The following is a 22,422-nucleotide window of genomic DNA, read 5'->3' on the forward strand; positions in this document are numbered from 1 at the left end:
TTATAGATGTTTCAAGATTGGTCTGTTTTTCAGTGTAGTCCTGTTTTGACTGTGACTGGCTTGATGTGCTCTCTTCATCCTCTGACATGGTAGTTGGCAAGGAGCTTGTCTGCCTGGCTGTGTGTTTCCTGGACGTGGCCGCCTTTTCCAGCTGCTTTTTGTATCTCTGCTTCTGTCTCCTTGAACCCCATTTAGCCTCGGCAGATGGACGCCCACACTGAGCCTGGTTCTGCTGGAGGTATCTTCCCTTTAAAAGGGAGATTTTCCTCTCCACTGTCACTACAAACATACTTAGCGTGAGGGATTGCATTCAAATCAGAGAGTCGATGCAATCAACTGGTTTTCCTTAGACAGAAAACTGTATCAATTTGACTGCATGATCTGGTAAACTGTAAAGAGCATTGATGTGACATGTGTTGTGAATTGGTGCTATATAAACAAACCGAACTGAAGTATGAGGGGACGCAATGCTTCTTTTGTCATGGCGACTGATAGTTTAGTGGGTAACACAAGTAATTCGCAGATGACAAAAGCTACAAAAAGGCCAACATGAATAATTATAGAAACTAAAAATGAATACGTAAAATTAGATAATTACAATACAAGGAAAATAGAAAAATGAGAGGAAATTTTATGTGTAGATCAAAGGCCACTCCAAACAAACACATTTTTATTCCGGATTTAAAGAATCTGAGTGGTTTTGCAAATTCTGGGGGAGATGTTCATTAGTCCAGCATAAGTAAAAGCTACTTCTTCATATTCTGTACTGGATACACAGATTAGATTTGAACAAAATGACCCGAGAGGTTTGGGCAGTTGATACACTCACTGAGATATAGGGAGCCAGTGTTAAAAATTTTAGAACCATGGTGATTGGGTCCACTTTCTTTGTTTTGGTAAGGATACGGGAAGCAGAATTCTGGATTACCTTGCAGCTGTCTGATTAAGTTTTTTGACAGACCTGGGAAATGGCCAATGCAGTAATAAAGCAATGCAGTGATAAAGTAATGCAGTAATTAAGATGAAATCATGAATTAGTTTTTATAGGTCCTGCTGAAGTATTAGTCCTTGAATCGTGGAGATGTTCTTTAGATGATTGAAGGCCAGCTTTGTAGCTTTCTTTATGTTCCTCTGAAGGTTCAGGTCTGAGTCCATCACTACAACCTGCCTAACTAGTGGTTTTCAGATGTGTTATCAAATTTGTGTCTTAACTTATCAAAATTCTTCCTTTGATCCAAAAAATATTAGTTCAATTTTGTTTTAATTCAACAGAAGAACATCTTTGCATGTCCATTCTTCTATGCATTCATTCAAGTACTACGTAGCTAATCTTACCTTTAAATTGGTTATTTTAAAGACTTAAATTAATAGATAAAAATAAACTAATGGTGAAAAAAAAATTGTCTAACTTTTCTTTTCTGTTTTTCAACATAAATCTTGCAAGGCCAATACTTACAGCAAGTAAGTTTTATATATACAGGTTCGTATAAACATGTATTCCTCTCATGTGGTCTAAAACAAAAAAAAGAATGCATATGCGTAAAAACATCTATAGCTGTAAGATGGATTGTGTTTGTCTTATTTTAGAAAGTGATAACGGATAGTTTGAGGAGTTTCAGGAAATGTGCTAAGTTTCATAAATAAGGATCAATTTTCACACTAATTTAACTAATTAGTAAGATTTCTGTAAACATTAGGTATGTTTTGCTAGAATGACTTCCTAGACAACTGAAAGCTGTAAAAGCGAAGTCTGAAAGCCTCTGGGTATGGAGTGCAAAATCTAATGCTGTACTGACAGATCGAAAATTGCCTCTTAATGTCCAATAGGCCATGAAAAATACAGCAACCATTTCTGGGCCTCACAGCCCAGATTAACATTTCCACTGGTTCCAAGTACTCCAATAAAGAAAAAAAAAAATGTCTGAATATATATCTTGTTGTGACAAGATAAATCTTAAAACCGGAGGCAGTCCCGGAAGGAAACTTTAACTGAAAAAAAAACAGGAGTAAAGACTTCAGGGCAGGTCCAAAGATTTCTCTTCCAAGCCTGTACTTTTTCCCAGGTCAACTGTCTTTCTGTCACATTGATAACCTGTCAGAGGGTGAATATCGAAATAGCATGTTTAAAACATGAGCTGAGAGAAGCATGGTGCAGACTGCAGTATGTATGCATTTTTGGAAGAAAAAAAGCTGAGACACCACATGGCATCTGAATATTTTTTGTAATGACAATATATGTTTTTTAAAAAGTTGAAGAGATAAAAATTTGTGATGCAAATGCCAACACATCTCTCTTGTTTAACCTTTAGCCCATCACAGCATGACGAAACAAGTGGTGCATATTTGAAAGAAAATTGATGCTTAAATTCCAGTCACACATCCACAGGGCAATTCCCATTTAGTCTCACTGATATGGATAAGTAAAACCATTTACTGAAATTCCAAACAGGCCACAACAACAATTTCTTCCATTAGCAGAGCTAAATTAAGCATCTTTGACACTCAACACTGGCACAAATCAGCAATTTAGGAGGCAGAGTCTGCTGCTGACTGGACATTTGGGTCAGAAACAGAGTGACTTTCCTGCTCGACAAGAGCTTGTTTGTGAGATATTATGCCAAATAATATCTGCTGGGTCAGGCTTTGCATTGACTTTCAGAATAAAAGGGTCAAAAGCAGGATTTTTGAAGCACCATTTAGGCTTGCTGAGTGGGTAAAAATCCTGGAAGAACACAAAGGTCAGCAAACAATGCAAGACACGTATTTGATAGTGAGCTGCCGTAAATCCTGCTTACTGTTTTTTTTTTTTTGCCCAGTATTCAGGCATGCTCACTGTTTTCCTATATCTCCACTCCTCATTAAAATTTGTTCAACTTCTTAGGAGTGTATTTGTAAACAAAAAAAAAAAATCATCCAACATCTTTTCAAATTCTGCAGTGAACTGACAGTGAACAGTAAAATTTACAGAATGATGTATGTAATCTTTAATTAACCAGGTACATCTCATTGAGATTACAAATCTCTTTTACAAGAGAGACCTGGGATGATTGACCTCATAAAAAAAATTAAAAAAAATCTAAAAATTAGGAAACTGTTAATTTAATGTAGTTGTCTAAATGAAAATAAACCTAATGATATCTGTGTGACTGAATATCTTTTAGCACTGTGATATTGTCTAGATGCTGATTTGACAGTCTATGTACTTTACAGCTTACCTTCTTCAGTGTACGCTGGATATTACAGTTCTTTGTGATCTGCCCATCAGTAATTCTCTACAGAGCTCCCATGATGCCTTCTCTTTTAAACCTTTCATCTAAAGTTACAGCTCTAAAAGTAAGGGCCACGCTAATGAAATGAGTCAAATAGATATTCAATACATCAGAACAATCTTTAACTGTGTTACTATTTATATTTCACTTCTGATTATCTATTGCATTTAACCCATATTTAATAATCTTCTGGCCACTTTTGATTTCTTTAAATTACACATCCTCTCCCACTGGTCAGTTTTAGTATTTTCAGAGCACAGGTACACTGCATGGATTCTGATTACTGCCACAACTTCTTCATAGGTTTGCATAAAAAGGCCATCAGACAGCTGCAGCTGATCTGAAACTCTGCTGCCTGTGTTCTGACTAGAACTCAGACAGTATAGCACATCAGCTCTTATCTGAAGTCCTTCCACTGGCTCCCTGTAACTCAGATAATAGACTTTAAAATCCTTATGTTAGTCAAAAATCACTGAATCAGCACCTCAATACATAACAGATTTGTTGCCAGTGCACAAGCCTCCCAGATCACTCAGGTCTTCTAGTTTCAGTCTACTCTGTCTACCCAGAACTAGAACCAGACATGGAGAAGCAGCACTCAGTTTGTATAATCTTATCTGAAACAAACTCCTGGAAGACTGTAAAAGGGCTGAAGGAAGGAAGGAAGGAAGGAAGGAAGGAAGGAAGGAAGGAAGGAAGGAAGGAAGGAAGGAAGGAAGGAAGGAAGGAAGGAAGGAAGGAAGGAAGGAAGGAAGAGTTTGGAAATGATTCTTCGATGTCTCATTTTAACCCTTTGACCCAAGAGGTGCCCTCGGTTATTATGATTAATTTATCCACTTTTAATTTCAAAATTTATACCAATATCTCACTAAATCTGGTGGATTTGGTAGAAATAACAATGTGAAGACTTTCTGTGTCTCAAACTTTAACCAGACACTATTTTTCTTAAGGTAATGATGAAACAGGTCGGCCGCAGCCCAGTACCTACCAATAATTATAATTAGAAGGACCTTAATTCGAGCCAAAAATATAATTAAAGGCAGAGTTAATATACTTTACCTTCGCACTTAAATAGTTACAACCTTGTTTCTATGTATGGAAAAATTGACCAGCTTTTCTATTCTGAGAAAACATATTTATTGCACTATTTACCAAATATCATATGAATATAATCAATAAATGAAATTGCTGAAAATTGTTTTTCAAATCCTTTTTTATGCTCTTATAGAAAAATGAAAAACAGACAAATGACAATAAATAATGACACAATGGGAAGTGTTGGCCTAGTGTTTAGAGCTTGTGCTCTGAGAAGGTTGCTAGTACCCAGTTCTATCCCCACACCGTGAATTCTGGGTCCCTGAGCAAGACCCTTAACCCCACACTGCTCCCCGGGCGCCACACTAAGACAGCCCACTGCTCCCCAAGGGGATGGGTCAAAATGCAGAGAGGGAATTTCCTCATTGTGGGACAATAAAGGGATTTCATTACATAAAAAAAATATTTATCAATATCAATTTTAAGAGTAGAATCTATTTTAGCTAGAATCATTATTAGAATGTAAACCTAGTATTCTGATTGGTATAGCTAACAACCAAGTTCTCTTTCTTATGAAATGATAAATACTTTAATAAAAGAATTTAACAATGCAATACCCAACACATTTATGCAAAAAAACAAAAGCAGCTGACATAACAGTTGACAAGCAGAAAGTCAACTGTTACAGACTGTACACCAAAATCTGTATTGGCAAATAAAAAATAAAATGCCTGCTCAATGAGTGCTGCACCATAGCCTGTTTTCTGAAAGTTTCCATGACAGAAAAAGGTTGAAGGAAGGTGGCAAGCAACAGGGATGACTACAGATTTAAAAGGATTCAGAAGCAAATCTCAAGACTTTGTGAAGATTCATAAGAGGTGGACTTTAGCTGTGAGTCAATGATTCCAGAACCACCAGGCACAGACATATCCAGATCACGGACTGCATCTGCCGCTTCCTTTGTGTTAGGCCAATTTTTTGTTAGAATCTATAATCATAAATATATAAATGTATCGCTATGCATAGGATTTTGATTTGAATGTTTAAAATAGATCAACTCTTAGGTGATATTCTCTTTACTATGAGGTACAGATGACATGACTTTGTGAGCAATATCAGGCTGACTGTGTAAGGCATTAGATGTGTAAGGCCGGGATCATAATAAGTAACTGAACACATGCCAACAGAGAGTGATTTTCTTACTCTAACACAGTCCAATAAGTGTATACATCAGCTCATTAGGCACCTACTTACCATGAAAAGGCCACTGTGGCCACAAAACAATCCACCACCCACAGTGTGCCTACAATAATTGTCTCACCTCTTTGGTTAAAACCACCTACCTCCTTTTTTCGCCACACCAACAAATGCATAAACTCCAACACACACACACACACACACACAAACAGCCTGGTCCACGTAGCATTCTCTTTAATCAAAATACAGCTGCCCTTCCACACATTTACACATCTCATAATAGGTGAGACTAGGCAAAGGGCCCATTGTTACACGCACCATTAACACACAGCAGAGGACTAATCTAGCACTTCCATAAGCAACAACCGAGCCAGCAGAAGCAACGGCAGCAGCAGGAGGCAACATGGAAGAGGAGGTTGTCAGGGTAAGCAGCAGGAAGGAGCGGGAGAGGAAACGAAACAATGCAAAGCACAAATACTCATTTAGAAAACTACAGATACTTTTGGAAAAAATAACTTTTTAAAAAAGTACAATGGAGTCATTCAAGAGAAACTTTAAATTGCAATGAGCAAGAAAGGAATGAATAATGTGACTTCAGAAGAAGATAATTTGGAACACTATGCTTTGAGTGGAGGAAGAACAAGGAGCTTATGCTTGAGAAGAAGACTACATGTACCAGTTTCTGGCATTATACTATTTTGAAAGCCTCTGAGGCAAAAAGTGATGTACACAGAAACCACAGGGGAAAATAGACCATGTCTGAGAAGAAAAAAAAAGGAGTGACCAGGTGAGGGTGTTGCAAAGAAAGGAAAGAAAAGAATATAAGAGAGGAAGATAAATTTGCAGAAAAAGTCAAACAAAAAGTTACAGCAGGGGATGTTTGTTGGAGACGGAATAGATATAACCTTGCTTGGCAGGGAGGAGCAGCAGCAGAAAACAAGAGCGGTAGGAGATGCAGAAGCAGCAGGAGCTGCAGAACGTGATGCTCTGAGAATAACAGGAGATTAGGGTTGGAGGGGCACGCAACAGAAGAGGCAGAAGGTGGTGTTTGGAAAGGAGCTTGCGGGAAGATGACGCTTTCTGGAAACAGCAGGTGGAGAAAGAGGTGATGTTGGAGAGGAGAAGCAGTGGGGGAGGTGGAAGCATGGGGGGCCACCAAGCACCTGTGAGCTATAATTATGATTCACTTTGCTGCTCCAGCAGACTGTGTGATAGCAGAGCTGCGATGGTGCACTCAAGAGAGGAAACATGTGGATATTTGAAACTAAATAACACACATTATTGTCATAAACTATATTCACATCACGCTTTGCAGAAGGACTGTGGGCAACAGGACATGCATGGACCGCATAAAATACATGCAGACTGCTGATAGTAAATCAGTGGAAACTATTTCTGTTTTATGCATGTGCTCTTTTACAAAGATATGTAATAATTGAAATATAGTGGAAAGAAACACACCAAATACAATAAGCAGGTTAAATAAGGACACTTAACTGAAAAGGAGAAAAAGACAAGAAAAACAACAGCACATCTATTTCCCCAAATTATTTTTGGACGCTTAGGATAAACTTAAACAAAGTAAGAAAAAGAAAAAAACTGCTGAAACAAGCTCAGTTGAAGTCCCCTGATTACACATAATTTTCTGCATTAATGAACTCCAGGTATTACCCTGCGTCAGTTTAACACCAATAAATGCCCACCTACCCTCCACTGCGCACACTAGAGTAATCACAGAGAGAACCAGCGCAACCCAAGTGACCAGCACGGCCACGATCCCTCCACGCCTGTCCGCTTCCATCATCAGAGAATAAAATAGAGAAATCCCAGGGAGACACGCTGTATTCCTTCTGTGAGCAGTCACATCTCAGTCTTCAGTGTGGTGCATACGGGAGCAGGCGGCGGAGTCAGTGGAGACTGAGGGAAGACAAACTGCTGTTGGATCTGTCTTCTTGTTTTCTCCGACACCTTCCTGTCCAATCAGAAGGGAGGATGCCGGCTTGAAAACCAATAACCCAGTCTTTCCAATCTGACCTGAGCTGCGTGTCCAATGGTCAGCCCCAGCCCCCCCTCACCTCCTTTCCACCCCGGGACCTCTGCAGAGTTAGCTAAACAGCGACATCTTGTGGCGAAAAGCAACACAGCATAATTCATAGCTGCAGACATCATAGGAATCTGGAGATTTTCTCCACATTTTCTTCACTTTTTTAAAGGGAGTCAGGGTGGTATGTTAAAGGTCACCAAAAAGTGGTGCGTAATATGGAAGGTGATGAAAAATAATACAGCTCTGAACTTTGTTTTCTTTTACAATAAATAAAATAATGCATAAAGGTGTGATGTACTATTAGATTAGATTAGATTAGATTAGATTAGATTAGATTAGATTAGATTAGATTAGATTAGATTAGATTAGATTAGATTAGATTAGATTGGATTAGATTCAACTTTATTGTCATTACACAGGTACAGGTACAAGGCAACAAAATGCAGTTTAGGTCTAACCAGAAGTGCAATAGCAGCAAGTGCAGGATAAATAATGGCTCCATAAATACTACTGAATGAGTATGGAGATGAATACCATTATAAACAGAGTCTTACTAATAGATGAATATAATATATAGATCACTAGTGTTATGAACTAAATTTATTGCTGGATATGTACCGAGTATGATATACAGGTGGATATTACTATAAAAATAGTTTTTACATTTATGTATACTAGCATATATACAGATTGGTTTTACTATAAAATGAATAAAGTTTGGACACAAGCTATCTAAATTAAAGTGCAGTGGAAGGTAATTGCATATTACAGTTAAAGTACGTTATTGCAAATGTATATGTAAACAATTGGTACAGTGTGTTTAAACCCAACTTGTCACCTCTTTGCAGATCCACTTTCCCTGCACTTAAAGCTGTAGCTCTTGGGCTATTGTTTTTTATATCTAAAAACGAAAAAATATTCTCAAGTCTATAGGAAAATAGCTCAGTTTGAGTTTCCTTTTGATAATAAAGTAACCACATAAACACAATCTCATTAGTATTAAAACCTAAACTAAAATGGAGAGTTCTAAGGTAACAGCTACTGGTCTGTAGGCTCTGGTACCTGGAGGTGCAAACTGATTAGGCAGCTTTAGGGGTCTCAAACCGGTTCCAGAAAGGGCCGTGTGGCTACAGGTTTTCTTTCCAACCAAGCAATCGCACACCAGACTCCATTCATCTCATCAAGTCATCATGTTCAGTGCATTCGGTCTAAATCAAAGGTCGCTTTGGTCCACTTCATAGAAATATGTTACAAACCTTTAAAAAGTAAATGCAGTCAGAAAAACTTCTAAAAACATATTGTTTAAAGTTGATTTTTTTGTAGAAAAACAAATGTTCCACATAATACATAAATTAAAAAACAAAATAAGTAAAATAACTTAAATCAGCATACAGGACTGATTTGAGCAATCACTTTAAAGAGTGCATAAGGGGACAATTGTGCTTGGCAGCAAATTAAATCTAATATCTCTGTATGGAATTTACACTGACTATAAATACATATCATGTGGTCCTTTAGGAAAGCTTGGATCCTCGGACTCTGCCTTCCCTCTCTCCTTTATCAGTTTCCAGTCCTCATTCTCTCTCTGACTAAAAGCTTCCCATCTTCACCCCTTATGCCAACATAATTTCCCTCATCCTCACTCATTTATTCAGCTGTTACACATCACTTGTCTCCTTTACATGTGACCCTCCTGTTCTCCCTGTCATACTTCCTTCCTCAAATTTCAGTCTTTTATTACCACTTCTTCCTCACTTTTTTGCCAATTAAACTGTCATGTCTTCCCTTTTCACTTTCATTGTGATCTGCATGTTGAAGCATCAAGATTCTGAAAAAAATAGCCCATTTATTATGGCAATATATGGAAACCAGGAATATTTTTGGTCAATTGTTTAATTTGAACTCTTTAGTTAAGGGCATTTTAATGATATAAAAAATAGGATGGGAAGCAGGGCTGCGTGAATTTGACTTGATTTCAGATAATTACAAGACCATTTTCTTTGCCAAAGAAAAAGCAATCCATCAGCATAACACTGCCACTACATTTGTTAATATGAAAATGTGGAAAGGATGAAGTTCAGAGTAAGCTGTCATGGGTGTTTTGGTTTCTTTATTATCTATTTTTTTCCTCATTCCTGCTATTTTAGTTCTGAATACTGGTTTGTTCTTAGCCTGCTCTTTTTTCTGTTATATATGCCTCCCTGTCTTTATCTTTCTTAGCTCATATCTTAATTTAAATCAGCTGGTTCTCGTTACTTAACTCATTATGTTATGCTGTTCTCTATGCTTCTCTCCTCTGTCTGGTTTTCTCCTCCTAGTTCCTGGGTTTTCCACATGGTCCCATTTTCAGCACTATCCTTCTAGCTTCCCTTTTCTAACTTCCTTAAAATGTCTAAACTGATCATGCAGCTTCTGAGCTACTGTCCACACTCTGATCCAGCTACAGTTTACAAAACCATGACAGAGGATCCTTTAAAATGTATTTGCTATGAATATTAAATGTACATGACTTTTATCAAAGTTTGAAATGTTTTCTTGTTGTTGTTTTTTAAAACATTGTTTTATTGTTTTCTTTTTCTACCCCTAGTTGAGCTGCACCTTTTGATAAGTTTTGTTAATGGTTTTGTATTGGAACACACGTTCATTGTTGGATAGTTGTTTTAAATCTTTTATGATTTTATGTGATTGTTTAGGTCATTTATAATTTTTTTTGTAAAAATGAAATGTTTTAGGGGTGTGATACTATTGCGAGTTGTTGTAGTTAGAGGACCACAGTAGCTTTGTTGTAAATTGTTTATGATTTTTTTTTTTACTTTTAAAAGATAGTGAAAAACTCCTCTAATGTTTTTGTGTCTTTCTCTCCTAGCTTAATAGTTTCCTTTTCTACAAAAAACAACAAAACAAACGGAGACAGTAATTAAAAAAAAAAATAATTGCAGGAAAGGTATAAACTGTGTTTTTATACATCTCTGCAGCACCAATTTTATCTGCTTTGTTATTTTCAATATTTAGCAAATGTTTATTTACAGCAAATTCAGGTGTCCTTGAGAATCAGGTGTCCTTGAGAATCAGGTGTCCTTGCACGTACTTCAACTGTTCCCAGCTAGTTCTTCCATTTTGTGACTAATCTTCTATATGTATGTGTATATATGTATATCTATATATATATATATATATATATATATATATATATATATATATATATATAGATATACATATATGACTAATCTTCTAATATATATATATATATATATATATATATATATATATATATATATATATATATATATATATATATATATATATATATATATATATATATATAGATATACATATATATATACATATATATTACTGTGGTAAAGAATATGCAAGACTCATATCTGGTCATTGCTTGGACTCCTAAAATACTTTTCAATAATTAACAAGTTAATTGTGTTTTTAGCAGAGACCCTGGGGTTAATATGATACATAAAAAGAGGTTTTGCAGTGTTAAGTGACTACATTAGAACACGTGGCCATGCACTGCAGGGAATGGAGGGGATTAGGTTAATAACACCTGCACAGGTGTTTTTACTTACGTTTACTTCCTTACTCCCTGGACCACGTTGAGTGACATTTCCCTAAATACCCTCCCAGCACCTTTTAAAAGAGGAACAATTTCTATTATTCTCCCTGGCACAAGCTTATCCTGAACATGTGTCTAATCTGGAAGCGTGAAACATTGCTGCCACTTCCTTTGCCTCACAAGGCACAAACTCCCACTGGATAAAACAAATGCATTCAGTTTGGAAAATGAGACCTTCAGATGAACTTGAGCATGAGGTTTTAATACACTGTGGGCTGACTATGTTGCTTTAAAAAGGTTTTATGTGTGGACACACAGATTGTGTGTGGATTTGTGGGTGAGTTGTTTGTTTTTGTTTTTTGTTAAGCTGTGTGTAAAGGGATTTTGTGGCCCTATAATGTGTCTGTAAGAACAAAGAAAACAGAAATCATAGGAGTAGTGACTGTTGCAACATCAAAATAATTGTGGACCAATTCAGTCATTACTTCTTTGATCTTTGCTGCCTTCCTTATTTACATGTCCCCCAGCTTCCCATGTTTCCCCAAAAATCAATAAAAGATCTACAGGCAGCCACGTGAGCAGAGCAATAGTTAAACTATCTCCAGCAGTAATGTCACCTTTTAAAATTGTGTTGCAGGTGTTACTTAGCTGCTTTAAGAACCAATTTTGCCCTAATATGATAAATTGCTTTATCATACTGTCCTTTTTACGGGGTGTCCTTGTAAATGTAAAATAAATGTAAAATACTCCATGGATTTCAAGTTGATTTTCCATCAACCATGTTTATATCATGGATAATAATGAGAAACAGATCATTTATGTTTTACCATTTTTAATGTGAGATATCTTCAGACCTTTTTTGCGTAGATTAGTGTTTGTACTGTATAATTGCATGACATTTGTCTAGTGTTTTGGGAGTACTGCCCTATAGAATATTTACCCAGAACAGAATGGAGGACTGTACCACGAAGCAGGATAGCAGGACAACTTCAAGTTTAACTCTGACCTTCCGGTACCACAAAGCTGGATTTATGCTGTGTGTGCTCTCTTTCATCCTCTGCATGGGAGCTGTCTCGGAGCTCGTCTGCCTGGCTGTGTGCTTCCTTGACAGGGCCGCCTGTGGAGCTGGCTGATGGTTGCCTTTTGTTTCTCTGCTTCTTTCTGTATGTCTGCTTATGTACCCCAGCCTCTGCAAATGGTCGCTCACACTGAGGTTCTGCTGGAGATTTTTTCCTGTTAAAATTGAGTTTTTCCTCTCTACTGTTACTACAAGTATGCTTGGTGTGAGGGACTGCCTTCGATGCAATTAGCTGGTTTTCCCTAGATAGAAATCTTAAACCATCTGACTTCCCATGATCTGGTTGAACTGTCTGTAAAGGGCCTTGAGTTGACATATGTTGTTAATTGGCGCTGTATAAATGAACTGAACTGAATTCTCAGTGAGGCTAGTTGCATGGTAATTTATTCTGAACGGTAAAATACTTCAGGGCAGGACAGCTTCAGGATTGATCTGAATTCTTAGAAAACGCTTCGCCCATCAGCCAGTCTGCTGCACGGGAAACAATGACATGCCCTTTCATTGCAGACTCGATATGGTTCAAAGCAGAAAGAACAAAACTAAATGACAATAAAAGACCTTGAAAAAAAAGAAGTAGTTAAAACAACATATGTTCTTGGCAAATTGAATAGTTTTCAATTTATTCATTTTTTTTCTCCTTTTTGCCATACCAACCTTTTACTATGTTCTATATCTTATATGTTATCTCCTCTACAATGTCCTATCTATCTATCTATCTATCTATCTATCTATCTATCTATCTATCTATCTATCTATCTATCTATCTATCTATCTATCTATCTATCTATCTATCTATCTATCTATCTATCATGTATTGTTGTGTTTAGAGTAGATTATTACCATTTATCTCAGACTGTTCTCTTCTTGTATTAACATGTTGCAATGGTGGCATCAGCTTCCAGCTTTATTGCAGCCCATACATGATTGAATGAAAAATCCAACCAATCAGATGAAACTATGTTTTTGTGTTTTGTTTTATCTGCTCACAAGTCCTGTTCACTCCCAAGGGAGACTCCATTAATATGCAGTACAGTGTTTAGAATGCTATGTGTTAACTTATTTACACAGTCAGCAATCATTTGCCATATCATTTGGCGTCCTTTTCATGCTACCACCCTGTTTGACTTTTCATTGAAACTTTTTTTCCCCTTTGTATTTCTGTAAAATAATTTTTTATGCTTCTCAGCAGAAATACGGCGCTCTTCCTGCTGCACTCATGACTGTGATTGATCTGCTACCCTGAACCTGCCCCTTTATACGGTCACATTCACAGATTAATGATCAGCTGAAGGTGGATTGAGTTAGCGAGTTTTTAACCAGTTTAGTGGTACTGCTGATCCTGACTGCCATTGCTGTGGATTGGTTAAACTGAATAGACGGGAAGTACTATCTGACATTGAGCTGGCTTCATAGTATAGACCTCTAGTTTGAAGGCCAGCTTGCTCAGTTCTTTCACTCTGTACATAAATGTTTTCTGTGACCGAGATCAGCATTTTGTATTGGTTAACACAAAGAATTAATTTATCTTTTTGCAAAATTACTTTGCCATTTTTCTCCATTTTACATTTAGCAACAGACAATGATCTTCTAACTCTTTTGTGTGATGGTAATTGGATTAAATATAATAAAAACAAAGATTGCACAATAAGGTCAAATTTTCAACTTAAAAGAAAATATTGTAGAGTTCTAAAAACAGAATATTCTGATTTAAAGAAATGTAAAGATGAAAATTACATGTGTATATACAATATATATGGGCATAAAAAAAAAACCATATTCACAAAATGGTTTACTTTTAGTATAGAAAGTTGTTTGAGGGTGATGACATAAAATGAGGGTGGATAACTTCAGGCCACATACTGCAACTTTTAGTTCTGTTCTTGGTCCAGCACACCAAAGTTAGCTTGCTGAATTTCTTCCTCAATATACAGGTTGTGTGTACAAATCTGGTGGTTGCATCCTTGGAACGTCAGATTCGCCAGGTAAACACATCATATCGTGGCCCCGTGGCTTGTTCGAATTCTAAGACTCCTGCATATGCAATCCACTAATGGAGTCTTCTTTTTGCCAGTTTTGAAGGACAGGTCTGGCATAGCTTTCGTAGCCTTGGATATCCCATGATTCTATGCCAGACCAAGGAAGCCGGCTGCTCCATGCCAAGGGGAAAAAGGGAAATGGTGACAAACGGGGGGGAATATTGTAAGGGCAATTAAGTATAATACAAATATACCAAACAATAATCAAAGGGACACGGTCATCTGCAACAATCAACCAGTTTAATGGATGAAAAGTGAGATTAAGTACACCAATGATTAAAAATCTGCTTAATACAGAATCCCAGACTGGATAAGAATGTGCATATGTAAGGCCTGCTGCTATTTGTGTAAATAAGCATGTCTGTAACAGGAAAGTAGATGTTTAAAAAAGGCAAGCCAGGGTAAACAACATTATCACCAGTTATATGTAGTCATATATGAGTCTTTCAAAAAATTCTGTATATACATAAACTCAGGCAGCCTGGAGACTTGGAAACAGTTTTTGTTGTAAAATGACATGTGTTCATCACATCACAAAAAAACCCAGTGGACCTGTGCATTGTACCGTGTGCAGTGTTTAACGACTTGGATTGATGTACATGTTAATCAGCCACTTTAAAGATCAGTTAAACTCAGAAATGCATTCATTAAGAAATATTCTCACTTGGTGTCTTTTGTTCGTTTGAACAATCATTGTTTTATTTTGTGGAAACTGACAGCAGGATTCTTTGGATATTTCCTGCCCTCATTAAGTTATCTTTGTTTAAAGGTCCCATATCATGCTTTTTACGCCTTTTAAGTCACATAAGTTCATTTTTTAGAACTAAATAGGTATTTTTAATTTTTTCAACCTCGAAAGAAAACCCTTGCCTTCAAAGCAAAGGTGCCTCTTCCATCTGGGGGCCATCCATAGCATTGCACCACCGTATCAAACCAATTCTGAAGGCAGAAAAAAGTCAGAGACCTCTCCTGGCCAATAAAAAGACTATGGCGACTTAGGGCCTGATCTTCAATGATTCAGAATAAGAGGCAATAAATTGCATGTGCATTTTTTTCGTATGTGCAGTAAGTGGGCGTGTTACGGGTGATTTTGAAAGATTGCTGCTCAAAAATTAAGGAGTGCAAAGTAATTCGGGCCTCCCATTAAAATGAGCTGATGGTGTGCTCTACAAGCGGTGTGAGAATGGCCATAAAACAAAGATGAGGTTCAAAGCCATTGAGATAATACTGATAATTAGGAAATTTTAATTGCAGTAAAAAAATATTATTTCTAGTGTACGGCATTTCCCATCTCAGACTGCTCCAAACAAAAGTAAAAGAAAATAAACATGTTATGTTTTATTAAATCAAGGGAGAAAAAAAATCCCTGTTGCGAAGAGAACCCACTTCGCAAGCTTATTTGAAATTCTATTTTTTCATAAACATGCCATAATATCTGAGTTCTATTTTTTGCTTTTAATTTTGTTTAATTGTATAAATATTGTCTGTTATTCCAATGCTCTACTTTAAGGAGGCATTGGAAGATATTTTTTCTTTATCGATAAAATTTGACTATTGTTATTTTCACTGTCCAAATATCTTGATATGGACAGAATATCTATCCATCCTGTATCATTGTACCAACGCCTCCTTTATGGCAGCAATGACAGAAAATATTTTTGCATGTTTGTTTGCACCCAACATTTAAAAGAAATAAGAAAAAATAAGATGTAGCCATAGTTTCTGATTTGGAAAATACCTTTTTTGCACATTGTAAAGGTTTACATTTACATATCCATGAATTTGTGCAGTCTGCACAATGATGATGCAAACACACAGAAAAATGTTTGCACAGACTTTTTGCTGAATTGCAAATGCAAATAATTTTGCACCTTCTTTGAAAATGTAATGATTTAAGACCTGCACACCATCTAAAGATCGGGCCCTTAGACATGAACCTAAAATAGAAAAGATGCTATCCTGTGCAGGTTAGGTGCCGTAATCATCACTTATTGCATCACATCACTCCTTCATGAACAAAAAGTAGGTTGGTACTTGGTAGGTGCTTTCTGTAGGTGACACTCTAGATATTCTCCAACTTCTCCTTTTCAAGAGACAGGGAGTGTGTCTATTAAGTTAGAACTCATGAGGATTACTCAGAGATGCATAAATCAAGTGAAATAACACTTTATGCATGATCTTGATGAAGGAACAGTACATAACACGGTTTACCTTGGTTAAATGCTCAAAAACTGTTGATTTTGCATGACATAGGCTCTTTAACCCCTAGAACCCTACGGACCCACCGGTGGGTCCAGCTGCTACGTGACCTCGTCATTTTAACAAACCCCCAGTATTGATGTAAAAAACACATTTGGCACAGTTTGGTGACATTTTTGGATAAATGTGCCAAAATGGCCCCTCCACCTAAGAAATTTCTCACTAATACCATTCTAAAATAAATATGATTCATCTGATTGAGTCCAAATTTGGTATATTTCTACACAACATTTAGATTTAAAAGTCTGTACTACTTTTTTGTGCTATAAATAATATTTTGGTAGTGTTTTGCAATGTTTATCTCAAAGAAAATTTTGGCGAGTTTCAAAAAATGCAAAATATTTTGTATTTTGTCCCTAATGTTTCAGGCAGGGTCAAAGCTACAATGGTGCTGACACCAGAAAACCATTCATGACATCTTACCTTTACAGACGTACCAAAAGTTTCTTCTTAAATCTAATAGCTGTGAGGCTATAAGTGATTTACTTTTGTGTGTTTTTGTCAGGCAGAAATTTATTTATACCCCCTTAGGGTGTAAGAGGTTAAATACTTGTGTTCTTGCTTATTGGAGGCTTAAGTGAGGCTATTCCCTTATTTGCAATTGAAATCAACTGTTAAAAAGGGAAATTTTCCTTTCCTGTTTTGAAGTGAAGGTAAGGTAATCTAATGCAATCACGTTTCAACATTTCCAGAGTGTGATGATTTTTTTGGCATTATTTTAAACTGAATGTACCAAATTATATGTCTTGATCATAACATTAGGTAACATGGATTTCGTTGTGAGTTGAGTTTCTTCTTGTACATTCATGGCTCAGTATGGTGCCAATCATTATGGTAATGTACACAAACATTTACAGCGTACATGGTCTGATTAAGTCATAAAACTTGAATAACAGAAAATAAAAAAAATCTTGGTGAATGCACCATAGATATTGTCACCCGCTGACAGGAAACTGCAGCTACACAGACATCTTCTTCATAATGACCATTCATCATTGTCACTGTCTTCTCTCAAACATCCTCATTAAAAGATCCACTGATCACGCACAAATTCACATTCAAACTACAACACATTGAAGCTCGGCAAAGTAAAGAATATGGTCAATTTTCATTGCCTCAAGTCAGGGAAAATGTTCATCTGTCAGACAAAATGTCTTTTTGGCAAAGTTATGTTTCATTCATCCTCCCTTTTAACCCCAGTTCCCATGGTTCAGTCCTCAGGCTCCTCAGAGCCTTATACAAAGCGTCTGCAAAGGGGTCCATCATCGCTGAAGGAGCAGGAGAGTAAACAGGAGCAGCAGTGGTAGGTTAAACACACTGATGTTAACCATCGCTGCTCCTGCAACAGGGTTAGTCTCCGGTGCGTAGGCGTATAACCCTGGTCTGTTCCGAGCACATTGAGCGCTCAAACACATCCCACTTCCTGAGCCGCTGATATCTTCACCTGTGGAGTCATGCAGGAAAATTGAGACTCAGTTTGGCTGCAATAGCATTTTCAACCTTGAATACCTATCAAAAATGTAACTTCTATGGTTCATCCCTGATGACATCTTTAAAATACTTTCATCATAATCATCAATAACTATAAAATTTACTAATATGTTAATTATAATTGCGTGAATGGGTGAATGAATGTAGTGTAAAGCGCTTTGGTCAAGTCTCCTAACTTGAATAAAGGCGCTATATAAGTACATGCCATTTACCATAACATAAAATACGACCATGCTGGGCTGGGGTGATTTACTGATTGAATGATAGACCTATAAAAAATTTAATAGTAATTGGATTCTGAGGTACAGATATACATACTGTGCGTACTGGATGGTGTGTGAGAATTGATTTATTTGGAAATACTTTGTTATGGGAATACTGGATCAGTAGATTTGAAATCAAACATGAAATAGGAAGCTAGAGTTTACATCATGGGACATCAGAAGGAGAGGGCATATGAATAATAGGTTTTACTTCATCATACCCCTTTTATATACTTTCCATTATTTCATAGTTTAAGGCATAAATACCTATAAGTGTATTCAACTGAAAATGTATGTTTAACTATAAAAAGGATTATAATTCTGAATATGTATACGTTGTTTCTTATTTTTTTATGTATTCTTAGAATTATCACTTTTGATGGTGGAAATACTCTAAAATAAATGTACTCAATAGTAAAAAACATCAAAAGTATGGTAAAAAACCAAATGTTAGGAATATGAAAAGTAGGGGCGTAGGGGCTCACTTGCATCCTGAAAGTCCACATCGTTGCCTTCCAGTGCATCTTTTAGCCTGTTGCTCATTATTTTGAGTTGCATGATCTGCTGCCGGATTTTCATAATTGGCTTTGTGATGTCAAGTTCGACTTCTGGGTTGTTGATCTGATTAGCCAGACCATCACCCATCACCCCTGGAAGGTACCTGATTGGAACAGAGAACAGTTAGAGTAGTATATTACTTCCACATCACCTGAAACGTAAAACCAAACAAGCATTCAGATTTGATAAGAGATTGCTGTACATTTTAGAAGACTGTATGAGAGACTGATAAAACATATGTAACATCATGTAATTTTGACTTGGTTACAAAAAACTGTCAGTCTAAATACATCTAAAAAGGTTTAAATTACATTTGTAGGTAAATCTGCAATCTGCAACTATTTCTGGTTAAGGTAAAATGCAGCAACAAATACACACAACCATCCTTCTACTTCTGTAGTATTGAGAGGTAGGTACTATATCCATTCACTGGCTCTCCATAATAAAAATTTTTGTTAAACTAAAATTTATTTCTTAAATATTTGTTTGCTTTCTTCTCTCTAGCATTTTTTTAAATGTGAAAATAGTTCTAGTAAAGTACAGTAATTGTAGGCCTGGTCTGTCATTGTAAAAAAAAAAAAAAAGAATTGCAAGAAATGCAGCTGGTTTTAAATAACTGAAAGAACAATCAGCAAAGCCATACTGTAATTTTCAGCAGTGAATAGCAGATAAAGACTGTTGTGGGGGAGGGGTTTTCAAAAGTAGGTCACATGAAACATTTTTTAGCAGAATGTGAAAAACCATTCTGCAGCAATTTCTGTAATATTTTAAACTTGACAAAAGGCAATCACCTCTAAATCTATGTTTTAGTTTTAATAACATAATTAGGTTCTCTCACTCTGATGCCTGAGTATAAAAAAAAAAAACTTATCTTGCAATCCACTAGATGGTGATGTCCATCCCTAAACAGGAAAATTCATATATCCTTAAACTGTCACACTGAGTCAGTGATTCATCGATATTTCATGGTCGGTCACATTATTCAGACACAAAAACACCTTTTATATTCATGTGTTTTCCATGTCATTCAAGGATAAATCAGATCACTTGGCTGTAATCCAACGTCTTTGAAGACGAAGGGTTGTGTTTAGGTGAATAATGCACATATCAACACAGCATCACATAGCTCTGTAATCCATTTACCCATGGATTGAGGAAGGATTAGATCTGCTCAGGGCCACACGCCCGCATGGCTTTCAATGCCTCCGCTCCATGGCTCTGTATATGCAACAAATTGCTTTTCAAAACCCTTGGATGTTACCTGTTTGTGTGCAATTGTGATAAATTGTTTCTCCAAGAAACTCTGGCATGCATCCGGACTTCACCAAAAAAAAAAATTTCTCCTTTCCGATTTAGTTTCTCTCCTTCAGAGCACTTGTTTTTTTAAGAAAGCTTCCTTGCTGGAATGAAAATTTTTCTGTTTTTTTGTAAGTGTTGCAACTTTCATTATTAAAGTCTTAGATCACAGGATTTTTTCTTTATTCCAGACTCCACTTATGATTTTAAAGGCAAAAAATGAAAGATTCACAAAGAGCATTTTTGTAAAAAAAAAAATCTTGTCACTTCCACTTAAAAATTGCTTGTTGCATTTAGGAACTAATCAGACACCATCAAAGATCATGTAAAAGACCATCAACACAATTTCTCACAGCAATTAAGTTACTAAGTGACTATTGTTCTGAAACAACAAACAACTTTATAAATTCCAAGGTAAATGCACTAAACTGAAAAATGGAAAACTATTCATGTGCTTTAAATTAAACAAGGCAAATTATTACTCCAGATTAGTTTAAGAATTCTGGTTATTTTTTTACCCCTGGTTAAAACTTAACGAGGAGTAATTTATTCACCTTATTATTTGGATTCATTCTCACCTGGCTTTGGTAATGCCATTCCAGCAGTTGTCCTGACTGGTACTCCCAGCTGACAGTTTGCTGCAAAGTGCTACAGGGAGCTGGATCCAGTATTGACGCATCTCCCTCAGTTTATTGGAAAGATCCGTCACCTGGTTCATATAAAGAGACCCAACTTTCATCATTTCTCAGAGGACTACACGCAGAACCCAGACTAATCCAAATAGCTGATAATATCAGTACATTTGTTTCCAGCAGTACCAACAGATCCGATCAATTTTTTTTTGTTTTTAAGAATTGTTTTATGTTTCTTTTCACATTTTAGCCAAAAGACAAAGCAAAAGTGCAAATTAATGCACAAGAAAAAAAAACTTCAATGGATTTCATTTTTTCATGTTCCTAAAAGACCTGCTGATAAAAGCGTTTCTGTATCAAGTAGATGCAAATTATCTTTAATTATAAGACCTAACACTATTCAAACATATTTTCTTTGAATCAAATTCTAAATTTCCATAAAGTCTAATTAAGATGACTATTGTAATTTTCCAATGACGGCACCAAAACGAAACATGCTTTTTCTTTTTTTTTTTCTTTTTAATTCCTTTTTGTTTTAGTTCTTTTTCACAGTTCAATCAACTTTTCATTAAAACAGATATTTTATATTATACCACACAAAAGAAAACTACCAGTTAGGATGCAACAGATGCACTGATACAGTTTTTCTAGCTCAATGAAGAAATTAATGCTTAGCATTTAGAATTTTTATTTTATTTTATTTTTATCCAACCTGCCATTATGGATTCACATTATAGCACATAAAACAGTGCTCCAGCTTGTTTAATAGGAGAACTTAATTCTTACTTGTAATATTGATGTAATACACAAGACTAGAATTAAAGTTAGCTTAGAGCCTAAAATGTGTGCATTATTCAGAGCACAATATCAAGGAGATGTGCTGAGATCTTTACATGTTTAAAGTTGACATTTTATTCATGTTTATTAGCTGTCACTCACACAGTAAATGATAAGTATAGTGTTGACAGCTCATAGGGATTTCTAACTCACCCAAATGGTAATACTAAAACCCAATCAACTTATACATTTAATAACACAAAGTAGAATAAGGAGCAGGATGGTAATGCAGGTTAAATGCTTTCCAAAGGTAGTTGTTGGAGTGAATTAAACTGAAGCACAATGGACATATTGGAGTCACCAAGTCAACATATAATACTGTCTTTGTGTCATATAACCACAGACCTACCTGTGTAGATTTTGTTACATTATATTTGGACTTAAACTAAAACTCTTGCTTTGAACAAATGAAACCGCAATAGAATAGTTATAGTAATCGGTCTTCCATAAAAACAAAAAACAAAAGCATTTCTACTTTCAACCTTACTGCATCATGTATTCTTTTAAAATAAAATCTGGTGGCTTCTGCTAGTGAACTGGGGAAAATAAGTCACACTGGCTTCTTCTACTCGGTTATGATGTAAAAAATGCCCACATAAAAAAGGGAGGCTTACAGACTAACGAAAATCTATCCTTCCCCAGAACAAAATTCTACAGAAAACCTGCGAGTTTAAAATACTACGTATATAGCAAAGCACACCTGCATTTCCAGTCTGAGTCCAACTGTTAGGTTGGGTTTATTTTGAGACGCGGTCAGTGAGCTACTCTTCTTCTTCTGCTCGTGGACAGCTGGACTACCGGTTCCTGGTTCACTTGGAGTTCCACATGTTTGAAACACCTAAAAAACACCCATAGATAC

The 22,422-nt window shown here is 36.3% G+C and overlaps 2 protein-coding genes across 2 annotated transcripts in view; both read right to left on the bottom strand.

Annotated features, from left to right (window-relative positions):
- The window catches only part of LOC119784896 (ephrin type-B receptor 1-like), a 118,943-nt gene extending 111,414 nt beyond the window's left edge, over window positions 1-7,529 (bottom strand). Inside the window, exon 1 of the mRNA XM_038287177.1 lies at window positions 7,209-7,529. Within this exon, the coding sequence (XP_038143105.1) occupies window positions 7,209-7,305 (97 nt within the window). The 5' untranslated portion in view covers window positions 7,306-7,529. The remainder of the gene's footprint in view (window positions 1-7,208) is intronic.
- A 9,505-nt stretch (window positions 7,530-17,034) lies between these two features.
- The window catches only part of LOC119784904 (glypican-1-like), a 53,523-nt gene continuing 48,135 nt past the window's right edge, over window positions 17,035-22,422 (bottom strand). Inside the window, exons 7-10 of the mRNA XM_038287189.1 lie at window positions 22,264-22,401; window positions 20,673-20,803; window positions 18,726-18,901; window positions 17,035-17,930 (exon numbers count right to left, since the gene is read on the bottom strand). Coding sequence (XP_038143117.1) covers window positions 17,749-17,930; window positions 18,726-18,901; window positions 20,673-20,803; window positions 22,264-22,401 — 627 coding nt within the window. The 3' untranslated portion in view covers window positions 17,035-17,748. The remainder of the gene's footprint in view (window positions 17,931-18,725; window positions 18,902-20,672; window positions 20,804-22,263; window positions 22,402-22,422) is intronic.

The sequence above is a fragment of the Cyprinodon tularosa genome, unplaced genomic scaffold, assembly GCF_016077235.1.
Source record: "Cyprinodon tularosa strain WSP-4 unplaced genomic scaffold, ASM1607723v1 ctg106, whole genome shotgun sequence".
Classification (NCBI taxonomy): Eukaryota; Metazoa; Chordata; class Actinopteri; order Cyprinodontiformes; family Cyprinodontidae; genus Cyprinodon; species Cyprinodon tularosa.